This window comes from Aythya fuligula, chromosome 1, assembly GCF_009819795.1.
Source record: "Aythya fuligula isolate bAytFul2 chromosome 1, bAytFul2.pri, whole genome shotgun sequence".
NCBI lineage: Eukaryota > Metazoa > Chordata > Aves > Anseriformes > Anatidae > Aythya > Aythya fuligula.
This window is the reverse complement of record NC_045559.1, coordinates 39,139,255-39,157,937: the sequence shown is the minus strand read 5'-3', so window position 1 is coordinate 39,157,937 and position 18,683 is coordinate 39,139,255. Positions and strand designations below refer to the sequence as shown.

The following is an 18,683-nucleotide window of genomic DNA, read 5'->3' as shown; positions in this document are numbered from 1 at the left end:
AAGTACCAAATGGAATTTTATTCAGCAGGGGAAAAAAAAAAAAAAAAAGTGTGCCATAAGTTTTAACCCACAAAAAATATCACTATTACCATACTACAGAGTACTGTTATACAGCCACATAGCATGGGATGCATCTGACTAAATGCAGATATCTGCAACACCTCTGTTTACAATTAGTTTAGTGGTCTAGTCTTTCTTTACATTCAATGGACAGAATCTGTCACTTCTGGATGCACTTTATCTCCAGACTGATCAGATGACTTGTACCTTAAAAGCACCACCTCTCATATTTGACTCCAAAATGAGCAGTGGGTGAGTAGTTCATATGCATCTATCTGCACTACAGATATCTAAAGTGAGGTGAGATGAATTCAACTGCCTTGTCCTAAAAGGCCATACAGAGATTGATACCCCACTCTGCTACGAGAGTTCTATACTGGTAGGTATAAAATTTCTGAAATATTAAGATACACAACTGGTGTGACACCACCCTTTCATACATGTATATATGGCATATAAGGCATATAGGCAAATATAGGCATATAATAAATCATATCTCATTTTTAACTTTCGTATAAGAAAACCTTCTAAGGCAGGTATTCAAGAGAGGACCCTGAAGAGAGGGCAGTGTGCTTGCTAGCTGAAGGTGGATATTCTGTACCAAACAGACAGCAGAGAAAATGCTTAAAATTATGAACTAGTGAAGCCATTGCAGACAACCAGATAATGTGTAAATCAGAAAACCAGAATACAAGATTATGCAGAAGGTAGAAGGCAAGGACAAGGGACCATGTGTGAAGAGATACAGTTGAGTAGCAAACTCATTCAGCATTATTCTTTTAAGGACCAAAAATTATGTCAGTATTCTAAAAAGTGCTCATGAGTGAAAATTGTCACCAACAGAACAGAAATTTTGAACTACAGCTGATTCTCATAAGGGTGAAATAATCTATCATTCTGTAAATGAACTGGAGTGGAGGAAGATAAAGAGACCATAAAAGGCTGACTTAGAGAAAGCAGAGCTCTTCCATCCTCCTATCTTCCTTCCCACCAAATCTTGTCTCTTTTTTTTTTTTTTTTTTCCCCTAGAACATCATCTTTTTTCTTTCTGCTTTTGTATGTTTTGTTGTTTTTGTTCTAAGGGTAGGACTGCGATTCATGTGACAGAATGCAGATGCCTACATGGTAACTTTCTGATGCAACTTTTCAAGTTTTATGCATCTGAGCCAGCTGCTTAGACTCCCTTTAAAGGCAATGGAGAGAGAAGTGAGCACTTCAGCTCATCCTAATTCATTTCATCTGAAAACATGCATCTAAAATAGCACGGATAAATTTCACCCTAAAATTTCCTGTTTATCTTCAGTGATGATACAGGGAGGTTAGAGGACTAGTTAACTGCAGGAGTCTATGCAGCAAACATCCCAAGTTCAATAACATAAATCTCTTTAAAGATAGTTTATCCTGAAAGTCATGGAGCAACCCTGGAAAATGTAAAAGTATAAACAATGCAGAAACACTTTCCTGAGTTTACAACATCTGAGACAGCATCTTGAAGGCTTGCTTATCAATTTATTTTAAGTAACACCAATCAGTAATAACAATTACATAGATCTCTATATATGCCTTCTTCACTGAATGTCCACCTTGCCATCCTTGTCTAGGAATAAAAGTTGATTGCTTCAATTTAGTTCAGAACAATCTCTTTCGTGACATAAAATCTAAAATCCGGAAGGTTATGGAAACCACCACCAAGGTACACAAGGTGTAAGTGTGGAGTGAAGTACCAAGGAGAGGAGCATTGGACTACCAACCAAAATTACATAACTGAATTTCTGGGGAAAAAAAAATCAATTTCCTACAAATCCTCTACTTCCCCCTTTTGCAGTCACTTCTCTCATTTCTAAAAGAACACTGAGACACAAGAGACTTAGTAACAGTCTTCTATTGTGCAGTAGTGAGTTCAAAATCAGTCTTGATTAATATGTAATAGTACCACTTGTCTTTCACATAAAAGTATAATTTTCATGAAATTGTAGAAGGCTTAAAGCTAGTTTCCCTTATGCTTGTATCCCTGCAATTCAAGATTAGGGTCACTTTCCCTCTAGCTAAGGGAAACATGAGCTACTCCATCCTCTATTTCAATTAAACTTGATTTTACTCGTATTATTGGTAGAGCTATTAATAACAATAGGAATTTATTATAATCACTTTCATCTTAATTGATTTTAACAAATCAGACCACATACAGGTACTCAGAAATGTACTGTTCTTTCCCAAAGAGCTCTTGATTTAAGATTAGTATCAATATATGAAGTTCGATGAATACTAATATATACCAGTATTTTTTTTCCCTATATAAGTCAATATATAAACATTCCCTTCCTTAAACTATTTACTCTGTGCTATGGTACAACTGAACATAACTGAAAAAATTTTGAGAACAAGGATTTGAAGGAATGGAGTGGAAAGCCCTTTTGAATTATTTAGAAGAAAATGTTCTGTGGACAAGCAGACAGGTGGGATACAAGAAGGCCACAAGCTGTACTTATTTGGGATCATTTGCTCATTCCATTTACAATCTATGAAAAGACCTTTCCCACAGTCTGTGGCAGCACTAGTTGCTCTGCAACTCTTCATAGGAGAGTCAAAAGCTTTTGGCAAGGTGTCTTGTGAAAGACTTTTTGAAAATCCTGTGTCTCCTGACTTCCTGCACAAACTCCAGCTCGACAGTGAGACAGAATCTCCCTTTGCAGAAGTTATGTTTGGCAGGACTGACACATTTATCCATGTGCTCAGGTACTTACCCTTTACATAAAATACAGTCCCCACCTTGCTAGAATAGGAAGCTGGACTCATCAGTCTGTAGTTACGAGGACATCTTCTAGAGACCATTCTCTCTCTACATTGCCACCAGCAATTCTCTGGCACACGGGCTGTCTGCAAGGACAGCCTACACCCTATTGCCCGGAGTTCTACACTCCACACCTGCTTACTTACAGAACATGCTGGTGGGTGACACCCAGATCTACAGACTTCCTAACAACCCACTCAGCTATTTTGGTTAGTGTCGTCCATATACCTACCTCAAATTGATCGTTTCTGCAACCTGTTACAAAGAATAAACTGTGCAGAATGGACTCAGCCCATTCTTCAGCAAGAAGAGTCCAATACAAATTCAGCAAGAAAGTCCAATACAAATAATTAATTATGCTTCCCTGCTATCCCCTTAAAAATCTGATAAAATCATACAAGTTGGCCATCATGTGGCCCTTCACCCAGTAACCCTGAGCCATGCCTACTGTGCATTCAAGTCAGGCATGAAACACCTTAAAAAATCAGTTAACATCACACCAACTGTGTGATCAAAACAACACTTTCAAATTCTGACTAATACATTAATACATTTGGAATAATGATTGAAATGTATCTCTTCATGAAACATGCTGAAGAAAGAGATTTTTTAGAACTCCAAAATTAATAAAAGCAGCATTAAAAAAAAATAAATAAAAAAGTTGAACATATCTTTATGGTGCTCTGTCAAATAGAAGCCTAAGGGTATCTACAGTCAAACAGGTTCTTAAGTAAATGAGTATAATTTCATTTCAGCTCAAAGTTCCTGAACTCATACACTAGTCTTAATTTCTCAAAATATTAGATAATTCTGTGACACAAAGTTCATTTCAAATATTAGAAGAGCATGTTACAAAGCACTCATATAAAGAATGCACATTTGCACATTATTTTTGTAATCTGAACACTAGCCAACAAGCAATATCCAAGTCACGTTTTCCAAAACAATCATTCTTTGTTGGTACTAAGCAACCACAGCTGGATGCCCTATGAAATTTAGCTTATTGGGAAAAACACAGCATGAATTAAAGTGAAAGAACAATGCACATCAGACATGTAGCAAAAATGTGATATTTAAAAAAGAACTCTTCCATAAAATTAGGAAACGAAATATGTCAAATCTTGCAGAAAATCTGACACAAAAAATATTTTTGATTAAGTCACATCTACAGAATTTGTTCCATACAGAACAGTGCGCATGTGTGTAAACGGCTTTTTTAAAATCTTTTCAGCTGAGTTGTTGCATTACAGTACAAGCAGTGCACTGAATTAACTGAATCGCCACCCTCAGCACCTTAAAGAAGAGGACTGAGAGATAAGGGAAGTCTGGTGTAATGTCTGTTGAGCAACTGTTATGACCTTAAGCAAATAACTAACATCCCTTTAATTTTTCTGAAAATATATAAATTTCAAAATGAAATGTATTTACCTTCCTACTTTAGTAATCTGAACCCTATTTCATGGTCTACAGCCTCAGTCTGACAGTCTTGGTATGAGTGCCCTGCTCATGCTTGCAGCTATGTATTGTGGAAAGTGGAGGACTCCTGAAATACCTCTGCTAAAGATCTTCCATCTTCAGATGTTTCTACCCCAAGTACCTTAAACTCTCAAAACTACAGAAGTACTCACTAAGACATTATTCTCAGGGAATTAATTAGACAATATCATCAGTCACCAGCACCAAGCCCCTATTTCATTTTCACAAAATTGAGCACTATAATGCACCAGTGTGGCTGTTTTTCTGTATTCTGCAACAGCACCTCAAAATACTACAAGAAAAATGAAGCTTAATACGGATGAATTTCATGAATGCAAATGCTTCTGTATTCAATTAGGATAAAAGAATGTATTTGCTTAAATGAGTAAACACATGCCTACAATTTCTTCCCTGTGGCAAAAATGTAAAAAGTTCAAATGAATTCCTAGAGGTTTTCCCTTCGGAAAACACATGTAAAAGCTAAGAGAAGTAAGGAAAAAGATCGATATATGCAGACTATGCATACTAGTACACAGTGTTGCAATATAAGCCTCATGCTGAAGTTCTTAGTCCAGGCCATCATTTAGTGACACACTTAAGTGTGTCACAGACACATAAGCAATCTGACTTAAATGCCACAGCTTACACACAAAATTAAACAAGTAACTATGTAATTGGCTGAATTTGACTCTGACTGATTTCCCTGAATTGAGTAATAAATTCTTAGAAAAAGACTTCATTCATTAAAAGGTGCTATCCCTGCATTATTTTTATGGTATAGACTGAAAAAAAAAAAAATTCCTTATATTTGTCTTCTTTGCTTTTTAAAATAATGCATAATTTCCAATTGATATTTGTTTATCAAGCAATGCACACCCACAAGTTAACATGTTGATATTCAGCAATAAAAGCAGGACATATTTTAATAAACAAATTAATCTTACTCTATTCTTAAAGCTTTACTTACAGTCTGGTTGAACTAATATTTAAAAAAAAACAGCAAATATACCTATAAACTTGTAGCTTACTATGCTAAATCATCAAAGATGCAGAAGAGTATCTTATGTTGTTTTTATAGATTGTAAGGCCATTTATCCGATGCCAAAACATCACTGAAAAAGCAACATTAAACTCAAGGAGAGGTTTTCACTGGGAAATCATAATCATTTTCTATTCCGACAAACACAGCTGTTCTAGGGCTGGATAATACCAAAATGGTCAGATGGCAAGATGAGCTTTGTTGAAATATTAGTCTTAGACATAAATTGTCTTGCAAATTTAAGGAACATAACACAATGAACAAAAATCAGGAGTAAATGAGCATATCTAATCATGTTCTTCAGGTGGATGTCATCCTATCATTTTCCTTCAATAATAAAATGTCTCAGTCACTTAGACAAAATGTTACTGAGACTCCATTTACAACCACAGTTTTATTTAACCTGGCCACCAAAATCCCAAATTGTATGTTCTGACAGCACTGACAAGGAGGAAAGCACCACATACTTTTTCATTAACTGCCTGTATGAGGAAGCCTTCAAGGATGTACAAACACAAAATGTTGATGACATTATTTACACAGATGGGCCATCATCAGAAGCCAAGTAAGTACTGAGTAAACCAGTGTATCTCAAGAATCTCATCTAATAATAAAGCTGGCTCCACAACTCCTTGTTTCCCATTAGAAGTAACAGGTGAAAACTTGCTCTGATTCATTTTAAAGACAAAACACCACCATTTTGCCAACAAGCTCCACTGAGAATCCAAAAGCAAATTAAGTAAAATAAAACTCAAAATTTGTGATGATTACTCCTTTGATTACTACCTAGGGGATCAGTATAATCCGATAGATAATCCTGTCAATGTGTTCTCTAGTGATACTGTATAGCACAACTTTTTTAACTAGAATATTATTCTGTAATAGAATAGATTTTTAAAGTCTGTGACTCTACACAATTTATCTTTACCAACCACATGTTTAATCTCATCAGTTTGAAATCAAGTCTGTTTGACCATTTTTTTCTATGAAACATTGCGATTACTATTTTTTTTCTAGTTTAATAAATACCACCTAAGAATTTTGTCTAAAACTTTGTCATTTGTCTAAAACTGATTTGTAACTAACTACAGTTATACATGCCTGCTCTCTTTTAATACTTTTTTTTAAGCATCAGACATTGACTCAAATATTTCTTTAAAACATCAAGTACAAAACAGGGGGACTGGCATTGTTTCAGGTAGTTCCCTTCTGAATAGAGGTCCTGCAGGCCTGCAAAATCTACACCAGACTAGTGAGAATTTACCAATCATATTTTCTATGTCAGCTATTTTCTTTTTACTCTATTTCAGCTATCTACAGTTTATTTTCTATTTCCAATTCTTACAGTTTGCAACAAGTTTTTTGAACACTTGTAACTGCTGCTCTTGCTTTCACCAATCTGAACTAGGATGGGTGTCAGCAAGTTATCCTTCATCTTTACTATGGAATCGCTGTTTTTTAGATGCCTTCAAGGTAAATAAAAAAATAAAAAAATTTAAAAAAAAAAGAGAGAGAGAGAGAGAGAGAGAAACTACATCTGAAGTCTTAAGAAGGCACAGCAGTCAGCTTTCTGTTTTAGCCTTGGCTGAAAATTAACATTACAAAGTAAAGAAAGAGAGGCAGAAAACGTAAGAGCACTTCAGGATCTCCAGTTCATAGGTGGGTGTCTTGCTGCAAGCCCACCTTCATCACTTTAAGGCATGGAAACATCTGAGACACTGACGCACCAACTTCTGTTGGGGACAGAAGTATAATAAAGGATGGCAGGGCACAGTGTCTGGAGTCACCACTGCCATTTCTGCTTTGATCGCTTGCTCCAGGCCTTGGGAGCTCCCATTTGCCATTGCCTTTGAGGGGGAACAGGCAGAAGAAGGTTCTGTACTACAACAGGCTGTGGCTTCCCGCTTGCTCTGCCTTGTGTCAGCCTGACTGAGCAGTCTAAGGAGCTCTTCTTTAAAATACAGTGCTTTTATTAACATTTGTTTTCCATTTTTTTTATATCTTCTCAAACTCATGTATAGTTTTCCCTAGCTTGGGGAAACATATGCTCCTAAAGCATTGTAGGTATCTTGTTGTTTATACACCTCACACAGTGGTTTCTGTTTCTTCTTCAGAAAATACTAAGCCAGTATACACTAAGCAATACAATAGGCTAATGACTATTTTGAGTCAGGAAGGTGCTCAAATGCCTTATTTAAGACAAGTATTTCAAGTATCTTGAAGCACCTGCCTGGTTTTACACTCTAGCACCTCATGGGCTGGAGTGGGATGGCCTGCATATTCGAGTGTACTTGAGACACTCCAAGGATTGCTCTGAACTTGAACATGAAGGTTTCACCAACTTCCAGTTTCAATGGTTCTCATATTGGAGGCTGTGGAGACCTACAACCTTTTTATCTAAACAGAAAGAAATTACTTTCATTACAAGATATTTCCTCTAATACAATGCATTATGTTCAAATGGCTTTTGAAAGCACCTTCTGCAATCTGGGCACTGACCTTCTGCACTAGCAAGTCATGGAACAGAAACTGCCATCAAATGCATGCAAAGAGCTTCATGGCATTCACAGGTGACATCACAGCTAAATTAGTCTGGAAGAACAAGAAGCTCTCCCTTTACACTGTATTAAGGGAACAGGTTGCAAAGCCACCTGGTTTCATAAGAATTTAAACTAGCTGGATATCATCTTTTGTTCCCAATTTAGTTACATGAATAATTAAAAATAAAACCCGGATTACTATATTTCACTATTTGTTAGTGTTTATCTAGGTGTTTTTTTTTTTCAGAGTTAATGAGCTTCTATCACTTTCATGTGGTGACTTCACAAATGCACCTCAATTCCATTTTGTAAGGCAAAGAAAGATTTCCACAATTACATTACACTCATGAACTGAGCGGATTTCACTCCAACACTAATCTTGGTTTTACTGGCCAGAATAGATGGTGTTTGTTTTGGTATTTCTGTGCTAGTACCTTTCCCAGTTCCTGAGGAACAGAAGTAAAAAAGAACAAAGAATTTAGAGAGCCTTTACACTGACTGCAGGTGGCCTTCCTATTCTTCCAAATTCTTGCAGAACATGTTACTCTGAATTTTCAAAGAGGACTACAGTCAAAGGGTGAGCAAGCCACTGGTTTCAGTTTTGTAAATTTTCCTTTGCCAGAACTGTTTCTTGCAACACGCAGGGAAGGTGACCACTTTTCTTTGTGCAAATTTTTAGTTGCACAGATATAATACTTTGAGGGAAGGTCGAGGGGTGTCCCCCTCTCCTCCTCTATTATTATTAGAAATATAGTAATCCTTCCATCATTCAGATGCAGGAAGCAACAAAAAACTTTTTTTAAGTTGTGGTACTGAGTTAAGATGGAAAAGGAAATTATACAGACAAAAGTTTAGAAAATAATGAACTGTTTGTGTAACAAAGCCTGGGCCAGTAACTATCTCACTACAGAGTCTCATATTGCGTACAGGGAGGAAAAAAAAGGAATATTCATCTCTATTCCAGCCACACTCTTCCTTGCTTTGATTATTGTTTGTCACTTGCCATGACATATTCTGGGGGTACTTTGATAGTTACACTCATAGTTATACTGGTCTTGCCTGCTCCAATTGCTACCAGATCTGCAACCAGCACACTTCGAAGCATTCAGTAGCCTGATGGAAACAACTTCAGATATTATCTGACTCTCTATACTGTCCTTGGTGCCCTTTCATCCCTTCTCTTATCTGGCTGTGACTGCTCATCCAGGGTATGACTTCTTTAGTTCTGTGTGGGATATCTCTCTCTCACACTGTTCTGGGTCTGGCTGCTCCCTCTGTGATGCAGCTGTCTTGTTTCTCTGTTTCATTACAGCTGGCTGTTCCTTGCTGATCATTGCTGCTCATGTTACCCTTGTTGCACTCTCTCCTCATCTGTTGATGCAGCACTCCAGGGCTGATTCCTGCTGTCAATTATTTCTGGTATGGAAAGGCTGTCACACTTTTTGCTTTGATTTAACAATTCTCAGATCCACTCTTGTGTTCAACAGGCTGTATTTCCTGCTGCACTTGGGATATAACGACTTTTCCCATCATGGGAGGACAATATCTTATTTCCAGCTGCACTATGAAGATGTGAGTTGAGAGCCTTGTATTATATACCAATGCTGTTTGCTTATTAATGAACTATCATGATTTCTTGTTTTTCTCTACATATTTGTGGTCCAAGTGGAGAATGATGACATGTTCCTCTCTGAGGAATGACTAGTATGATGCTTTTGAAAGAGCCAAACACTACCATCAACAGCTTCAGTGGAAACACTGTGCGAGTGAAATTAGTGCCTGTTTCACTCTGCTTGTGGGATTACCTGAATACGATTCTTCAGGGGTTTATGTTGTGAGACTTCTTACATGCAATCACTGAGGACAACAAAGTGGAAATGAAAAATGTATTCAGCTCCTAGGCATTTAAATAGCACAATCTCAATGGTTATCTCCAAAATGTATAGAAAGAGTAAGAGGCAAATCTTTAAGGTGACAGCTGGGTGTCTAGCAGACATGGGCATATTAATGGTGTCTAGCTGATTTATGCCATATTGATGACAGTAAAGACAATGAAATGACAATGACTTTCCATGACTGTCATTTCAATGAAGAAAAATTATATGGGAGAAAGTTTCATCATTTTGATTTTACATTGAAAACAGTAAAGAGAGAAAAGAGATTGCATAGACAATCTAAGGTCCCAGGAAGCACTAGGTGGACATTAAAAAAATAATAATAATAAAATAAAAGTGAATTTAAAAAAATGCAGAGGAAAGATACTGCATGTTTTGCTGGACTGTATAAAATGATTATTTTAATAAATACAGTAGAAAAGGCCTCACTGATGGTCCTGACCCAAAGTTTACTAGAGTCAAGAGAAAAAAAAATATAATATTTTTCAGCAATTTAAAAAATAAGTCAGCATACAACCAAAAATCCATCCCTGAAACACAAGCAAGAATAGAAATCAGGGTTCATTGTGTAAGGAGGGCTTTGAGACACCTAATATATTTGAGCAAACACCTGACCAGGTACAACTTGGATTTTATTGACATACCATTCATCACAGTATTTATACTGGCAGACATTAGAGAGCTAGAAGGATAGGCAAAGGTTCTAGCTATCTCACAAAAGAGTTAATTTCATCAACAAGCAAGCTGATTTTAAGTGCAAGCTATGCATGCTTGCATACAAGATTACATAGGAAACAAGAATGCAAGATCTACAAAATGCTAAATATGTTCCAATTTATCCTCTGAAGGAATGGTGTCAGGTGCTGGGAAGAAAGTACAGAAACAGTGAAAAGAGCAGCTACGAAGCCAGTGGTAAAGTTTATTCCTCTTAGATACTGTTTGTATCTAAAACAAAAGGATGAATGGTTAGTTAGAAAAGCAGACAGCAAAACAAAGACTTTATAGGTGAAAGGGTCTGTACTTTAATTTCCTCACCTAAGAAAGAGCCTAAGTAAATTCTTCCATCACCGTTCCTCAAGCTGTTTTGTTAGATCAAGTAACTGGGTTCAAAATTTACATGGTCAGGCCCTGATATGAACACATTCAGTGTCAATTAGGGTCCTGGGAGAGCTGGCCATCAGAGAAGCTGAGTGGGGAAGCTGCCATATCCACTGGGCTAGGCATGGGTATTGTTACAGTAAAATGCAACCTTTAAATAGACAGACAGATACAATATACAGATTGCACTCTAATCCACAGAGAAAACAGAATGATGCTATCAGCCTGGACAAGTTAGCTAACAGTATATATATGTGTCCTAGTGTCATATTTGTCATTTCAATGTAAATGAAAATTCCTTGATGTTTGTAAAATATTCACATGATGAAATGATAAGTGATAAGTATTACAATTTACTGTGTGATATTACTACTATCACATTAACTAGAAAAAAAAATAATTACCTTGAAATACTACGATACTGATGTGAGATAAGCCTCTGAACCTACCAAGGTTCAGCTATCACCATCAAACATGATTGAAATATTTAAACGATGAGAATACTTCATTATGCTAAAAGTTGCTGGTTACTATAGATTAATTGACCAAGATCCATATTTTCAAAGCCAGCTGAGGCATTTTTGCAAACGTTACTTGGGATCTTGAGCAACTCTAGCATTTTAGAATGTTTTCCTAGCTATTTTATGTTTGAATATTACATCCTACACCTACTACATGCACAAACACGCATCTGTCATCTGCCCACTCTTAAAGGAGTAAGAACCTTTAATGGAAGATAACTTGTTGAGTGGGAATAGCTGGTGACTGTAAGAAAGGATACACCTCTCTTTTAGCCCAGAATGAGTCCTGGGTAAACTGGAGGCTCAGCAGGCAAGTCAGTGCTATGCTGCTGCTGTCTTGTTACAGCCTGATATTAGGCAGCTAATGATGCAGAAGAAAAATACTGTCTGGTCCAAGGGTGATCGTCAAAAGACTCTTACTGTCTGGAGCAGACAGTACCAGTGTAGCCTTCATAGTGGCAAGCTGCAGGCAACATCCCTGCATCACACATCAAGAACATCTGCTCATGAAATTACAGCACAGTACTGGACACCATACTGTGCAGAGAATCATCATGTGGTATGATGATTCCAGATCCACCAGATTCCAAGCTATTGGAATTCCAGATTCCAGATTCTGGTGGATTCCAAAATCCACCAGATTTTGGGTCAGAGGCTAGCAGAAAGCCCAATCATATGATGGAGAAGGTGGAACTCCTTCATAGAAGTTATTCAGTCCCAAAGTTGGCTGAATCATTCCTACCACTGAAATACACATTGAAATTGCCTGAATTAATACACATTCCTTCATCACCCCACAAGTCAGTTCTTCTGCTCTCACTCTTCTAGAATGAGCAGAATTTTCACTAGCTTTTAGAAAAAATTCTCATGCATAGAAAAAAAAAGGAAAAAAACATTACATGTAACTTCAGTACTTAAGAATTTTTCAAGAGTTTCAAGAGGACAAAGACTACATATCCTTTTTGCTTTTTAAAGCATCTAACACAATTCAGACGCTGCCACAAAATAAATAGTAATTAAAAGAACACACAAATCCTCTTGCTGCATTCTGACAGCCTCCCAACTTTATTTATAACACTTAATAATACCGGATTTGTTGAAGGTGATTGGATAAAATCACTGTAGTATATCCCAAACATATTCCACACAAATTAAAGTTTCCCACCTCTTAGCAACTGTCTATGTATCTTTACAAGAATATGTGTTTTGTGGATGGAACACAATCTTCTAATAGCTACTGATATATCTATTTATAGAGACAGATAGGTTTAATTAGTCCCACCTTTTTATATGCAATCCAGTCAAACACCCTGTCGATGTCTGTGGCTTGCTGCACCTCCTGGGATACTGGATGTGAACTGGCCAAACCATCCAGCAACATCACTTCATGTAGGACATCTGTCAGAAATCTCTGCTTTTCCTGAAATACAGCATAAGCAGTAATATCACAGACACATATACATTTAAAACAATATAGATGCACAGTTATCAGAGGCAGCTTCTGTATGACAGACGATTAAAATTAGACCTTCTGGTTTGAATGTAAGCCACCATCAAGTCCTAAAATCTTAAACATGTATATGTAACAGAGAGGAACTACATCTAGCATCTAGGGATCCTACTGACTTGAGACCATTTGCTGAAAGCAAACTGACTGAAATTAAATTAAAGACTATTCAATGAATCAAAATGTATCTGTAAGTGCAGACTGCAATCCTCATTACCATGACAATTCACTCCCAGTTACCAGGGGTAGGGAGAGAGGAGAAAGTGGCATAGTCTTCAATCACTAAAATATATGGAGGCTACAGACCAGCACTCACAGAGCTCATTGCATACACATTCACAATCACTTTTGACAGAGAAGAGTAAATACAATTATTACTGCTTTACTGTGTAGACCCTGAGGCATATTAACATTTAAGTCACTTGGCTATTAGTGCCAAGTTCACATAGCAGGTCAGCATGGGACAGTACAATGAATAGAGCCCACAGCACTGTCATAGCAAGTCTGCACCATCTTTTGTAATTCCTGTAAAGAAATTGTTCTTCAAGAGCTTGTGTGCTCAACAAACTTTATCTCCTTCATTTCATAACCTCCATCTGAAGAAAATCCTTCCTATATCTCTTTACAAGTGAGACCATGGCTGCATGTAGAAGTCAAATGACATAGTCAAAGTCACAGCTCCATCAAGGGCAGGTGCAAACCCAAACAACATCCAACATGCTAATTCATTTCTATACCCTCTATAAATATGGATTGCAGAGGTATGTCAAAACCACTGCATATTTACTTGGGCAGCAGCATTAATTAAATGTGCGTGTATACTCTATGAACTGTGGTGCATTCACTTTTAGAGTACAGGCAGATATGACTTTTTCAGCTGAGAAATGACATGCTTGAAAAAGTCCTCATATTGCATTCATATACATGTCTCCACTCCAAAACAATGTGTCAGGAAATAAGAGCTTCACTTCCTTGTTTTTTCAAGTCACAAATAAATGTAAAGACAGGAAAAATTATGGAAGGTTTAAATAAACATTTTTCCCCCTGAAATGGCATATCTCAAACTTTACCTAATGTACAGCATTTCCTGAATTAATGTTAACCTACTGCCATAGCATAAAGAAATTCTAGGGAATGCTGCGTGTTTTTCAAAAAGTACTTTGATGTCCACAGATAAAATAGCCACAAAATTACATAATAAATTATATGTTTAATTTCTTGGGTGGCAAGGTTTTGGTATCAATGTGTTAATTTAAATTTTATTTATAAGACAGATGAAGAGCTCTTCCAATGCTGATCCATCTGGAAATAAACCTTTATGTTAGAATTCATTAGAGCACAAGAAATGTACCTTGAGCTGATTGCATATTCAGGCAATTAAAAGCACGGGATGCAGGGAAGCCAATTACCCAACACACACTTAGTGTTCTCAGCTGGCTGCATGAGGTAAGGTTTGTGAAGGGAAAAAGTAATGTCTTGTTCATATTATTGTTCATTTCCAAACTTTCTCAGGCGTATGCAGTTAGTAACTGCCCTTTTTTACATGAAAAAAAAAAAGTGTAGGGAAACAAGCATTATGACAGTCCCAGTGAGAGGAAAACTACTGAGGCAGAAAGGATTATAGATGATTTGGTTACATCTCACTCACGTTCTCTATTAGTCAGGAGCAGAACACCAATTTCTACGGATGTATGGTAAGTAACGCATATAGGTATGAACACACACAGGTATAGACCTATCTCCACACTCACACCTGGATATCATAATTAATAAAAAATTGTGGGAGTGGATTTACTTTTCAGAATTAACTCATCAGAAGGATGTAATCACACAAGAATATTTCAAATACAAAACACAGAATCAAGAAAATAAGCATGTAGTGAACATAAAGTAAAACTATTAAAAATACAAAAGATATAAAAAGGACACGATACCTTTTGTTTTTCAGGTGTTTTGTTGTTTTTTGTTTTGTTTTGTTTTTTCTTAGGTTATCCCTTGAAGGGCAGAAAAGGAGCATTTTAGATTCATGACAGCTCACAAGTAATCATAGCTGGAAAGTCTTCCTTAAAATTTATGGCAGACCATAGCACTGGGATACAACAGAAATAGCTAGTATGCCATCAAATATGTTCACCTGCATTTTAGTGAGAATTAAGAAGGCTTTTGACCTATAAAGCTAATTTTTTTGAGCTAAAAGGATTTCCAAAGCATTCTCACCTTTTCCCTTCAATACACAGCCTCTGAGATAGATTTCAAAAGGAGACTCAAATATGTGCAGAACTCCAGGGAGACACAGAGAGAAAGAGAAAGGAGTTTCCTGGTTGACGGCAGACATGCAGCTTGAAGGGACAACAGAAAACTGAACAGCAGAAAGAAACTAAAACTACCTTAATTATTTTGTTGAAGAAACACCACTTCAAAGTCATACCGGCTCATTGAGAGGAAAAGGCCAACACATTTGACAAAACTGACTATACTGATAGAAGAGGGGCTTTCAATTCTCTAGCTCTGTTACTCTATGCAGTATACTGGAATTGATCTATTTTAACGTGATATCTACAGGACTAAGGAAACACATAACATAGAAATTGTAGATAAAATCAATCTTGGAATGCATTTAATGAGGTCAGCAAGCTGTCAACCTGGTAGGTGACAAGTTTGCAGCTAAACATGAAACAATTACAAAATGTTGTTTAAGATCACTCTCCTCCAAGGAGTTCAGCTACAAGAGAGAAGCCAAAGACTGTGATTCACCTGTAAAGAAACAAGGGCTTCAGATGAGTTTTTGGGGATTTGGCTGGAAAGTGTCAATAGCTGTGTATAAGTGCAAGACAATGCCCAGAGCAAGAATTGGTATGGCAACAGCAGAAGCCTACTCTGAAATAAAACTGAAATAAGGACAGAGGTGCTTCTCAAGCCTAAGCCTTTCTTTAAAGGCAAGCAGGAAGCTACTCTGTTCCTTATTTTCCTACTATCCACTTGGCATCTTGTCTCTTCATCTCCTCTCCTTAGAGCCTTCCTGGAACTATAAATAGACAAAGTCTAGAAGTCCAGGTCCTCTTGTGTTGAGAAAAAAAAAAAAATGTCAATTACTTCTTGTTGCTTTCCCTCTTACTCTTGAGCATGCTCCCAGGTGCAGAGACTGAAGTGTTGTTTTATCAGATGAGCATGCCTTTTGAAGATTTATGTGTTCAGATTATTGCCATAACATCAGTGGTCAGCAGATTCAAGTACCTGTCTCTTCGCAGGAATGATTTGTACTTGTGACTGATAGGGTCTTTTCTGTTTGGTAGAGAGGCTTATCTCTCTCATCCTCAGTAAATCCTTAAACATTATGAACATTCAAATTTCACTGCTGTGGGTAAAAGCAGAAAAAATGCTATTGATAACAGGGTCAGAAACTTTTTGCCTATAGCAATTCTTCTACATAATGGAAATATGTAAAGATTATTAAACGTGGATCTGTAGTTTAAATCATTCCATAGCAATAAGAATCGGGAACGGGAAACTGGCAATCCATAAAAGAGCTTTCTTGTTCTAATTTGTTTTTATTCTACAGAGGAAGGTTTGTGGAAAGGACGTGGTCACTTTTTGTGTATTATTCTCCAACAGGATGACCACCATTCAAGTAGCTTACCTCTAAATGGAAAGAAAGAAATTGTGAAATAACATTTTTTGGCAGAAAAGACTGTCTTCAAGAGCCATTAAAATTTATTGTGCATAACAGGATAACGATGATGTAATGGAAAGAGGTTGCTGCTGGTGATTTTACAATATCATATTGAGACATAATGTAAGAGTAAAAGTTAGCATGACAATAATGTAATACTCGTTAATCACATTAAAATAATTTCTAAAAATTAATATGAAATAGCAGAGAATATAATTAAAATGGAAAAAAATATGGAAAACATCCAACTGTGGAACAAAAGGAAAAGCACAATGAAAGCCAAAACTGATAATTAGTACGCAGAAGAGATCAAAGGCCTCAATATTAAAGGCACCGCCTTTGTTCTGGGACTGCCATTCAACCAGTTTATGGACTGAGAAATCTACAGGAATAAAGCTTAATATTGGTGAACAAATCTGCAAATGATTTTCCTGACAAACTTGCTGGAAATATCTTCTCCAAACTATTCAACTTTACTAGCCATCACGAATACAAAGGAGATGAGTGATCTCTCGTGCCTGACAAAATCAGCATTTGGGTTCAGTACTTGGGTTTACATGGAAAATGCATATATGGGGAAAAAGAAATAGGGGCAGATTTTGAAGGCAAAGAATTCCACAATACACAATTCCAGGAGGCTGCAGTTCTAATGCAGTACATTTCAGGGTGAAGCTTAAGAAACTGCAAAGGAATATAAGCTATTAGGAAACCAAAGGTTCAATAAAATACCTTAAGACCAAAAAAGTTCCATTAGGGAACAAAAGCAAGTTCTTTCTGTCTATATGTGTATAAACACTGTATAAGTATGTGTCTATTACAGGATGCCTCCTGATTACTGGTAAATGAACATAGCCTCTCTCTCTCTCTCTTCACAACTGTAATTGTTTGTGAATAGCTTGAGCAGCTGAGCTTTTTAATTTATATCTCTGCAGGTGTGCTTCAGTTATGTATGTAGTACGAAGGAGGCCTGCAACACATTCTACGCTTATCAACTATGAATATGTCACCATTACTTATCTATCTTCATAACCCACTTTTCTACATTTTCAGTCAAAGTTCCTGTAAATTTCTGTCCCTGTGTTTGAGATATTTTCACATTGGCTAACAATTTTTTTTTTGTTGTTATAAAGCAACACAGATGTTCTAGGAGCTCACAGTTAAGGAAGAACATCAGTTTTGAATATCAAGAAAGAGAATTTGAAATGTATTTTTTTTAATGAAATGTCTAACTAGATATTCATGACCTCCAGGTAATTTATGCATAGTACTTGCATTGCCAAGCAGATGTGTAGTTATTTGGAGCTTTTGCGCAGTTTCACCAACTACTTCAACTGCTGTTTTCTCTCACCAATCTGTTTATCAGGTATAACTTTAATTTGTTTGTATATCAGATCCATTGTGCCTACAGAAATGGAGGGCACAGTACGCAACAGGAAGCATTACAGAAGGAAAGATGCCCTATCCCCTAAAAATGCTTCAGAGAAGGCTGGTTTTACTCCTTTAAGATCCTGTTTTGTTATCTTGTTGCCTTCACAGAAATGAGTCATTAAGCAAATGGATGCACTGTCCCTTCACACATCTGTTCCCAGAGCATTTTAAAACATTAGGCAACAAGGTTTTGTTGCCTGGACAAACTAAAGGAATCTATAGAGGAAAATCCTCTCACTTTAAGAAATAGTAAATTATATATAAATAAAAAGTTGCTTACATATGTGACTGGAATACTGAGGCAACTTCCAGACACAACTGGCAAAGGTCACCATCAGTGAAAATATTTTTCAGGTGCTCTCACATTTGCATGCCTAAACTATACCATCCTGAAGTGACGAGGCTCAGTAATCTAAGCACTGAAGGGACCAAACATGTTTTGCAGGTACACCAAAACTTAGTTATCAGTTTGTGCTTCGAGTAACTGCATATTGCAAAATATTTTAAAATAAGGGCAGTAAATTCGAGACAACAGAACATTTGAAAAGTGATCCCTCAATAAGGATGCGCCCAGATATATGGCTATTTGCTTTGCCACTGAACTTCCCACATTAACTATATTTCCTGATGAAACATGCATCCCTATTTCAGTAGGGTT

The 18,683-nt window shown here is 36.8% G+C and overlaps 1 protein-coding gene across 1 annotated transcript in view; it reads right to left on the bottom strand.

Annotated features, from left to right (window-relative positions):
* Window positions 1-18,683, bottom strand: part of TRHDE (thyrotropin releasing hormone degrading enzyme) — a 207,822-nt gene that overhangs the window by 94,981 nt on the left and 94,158 nt on the right. The window contains exon 6 of the mRNA XM_032208064.1: window positions 12,703-12,840. Coding sequence (XP_032063955.1) covers window positions 12,703-12,840 — 138 coding nt within the window. The remainder of the gene's footprint in view (window positions 1-12,702; window positions 12,841-18,683) is intronic.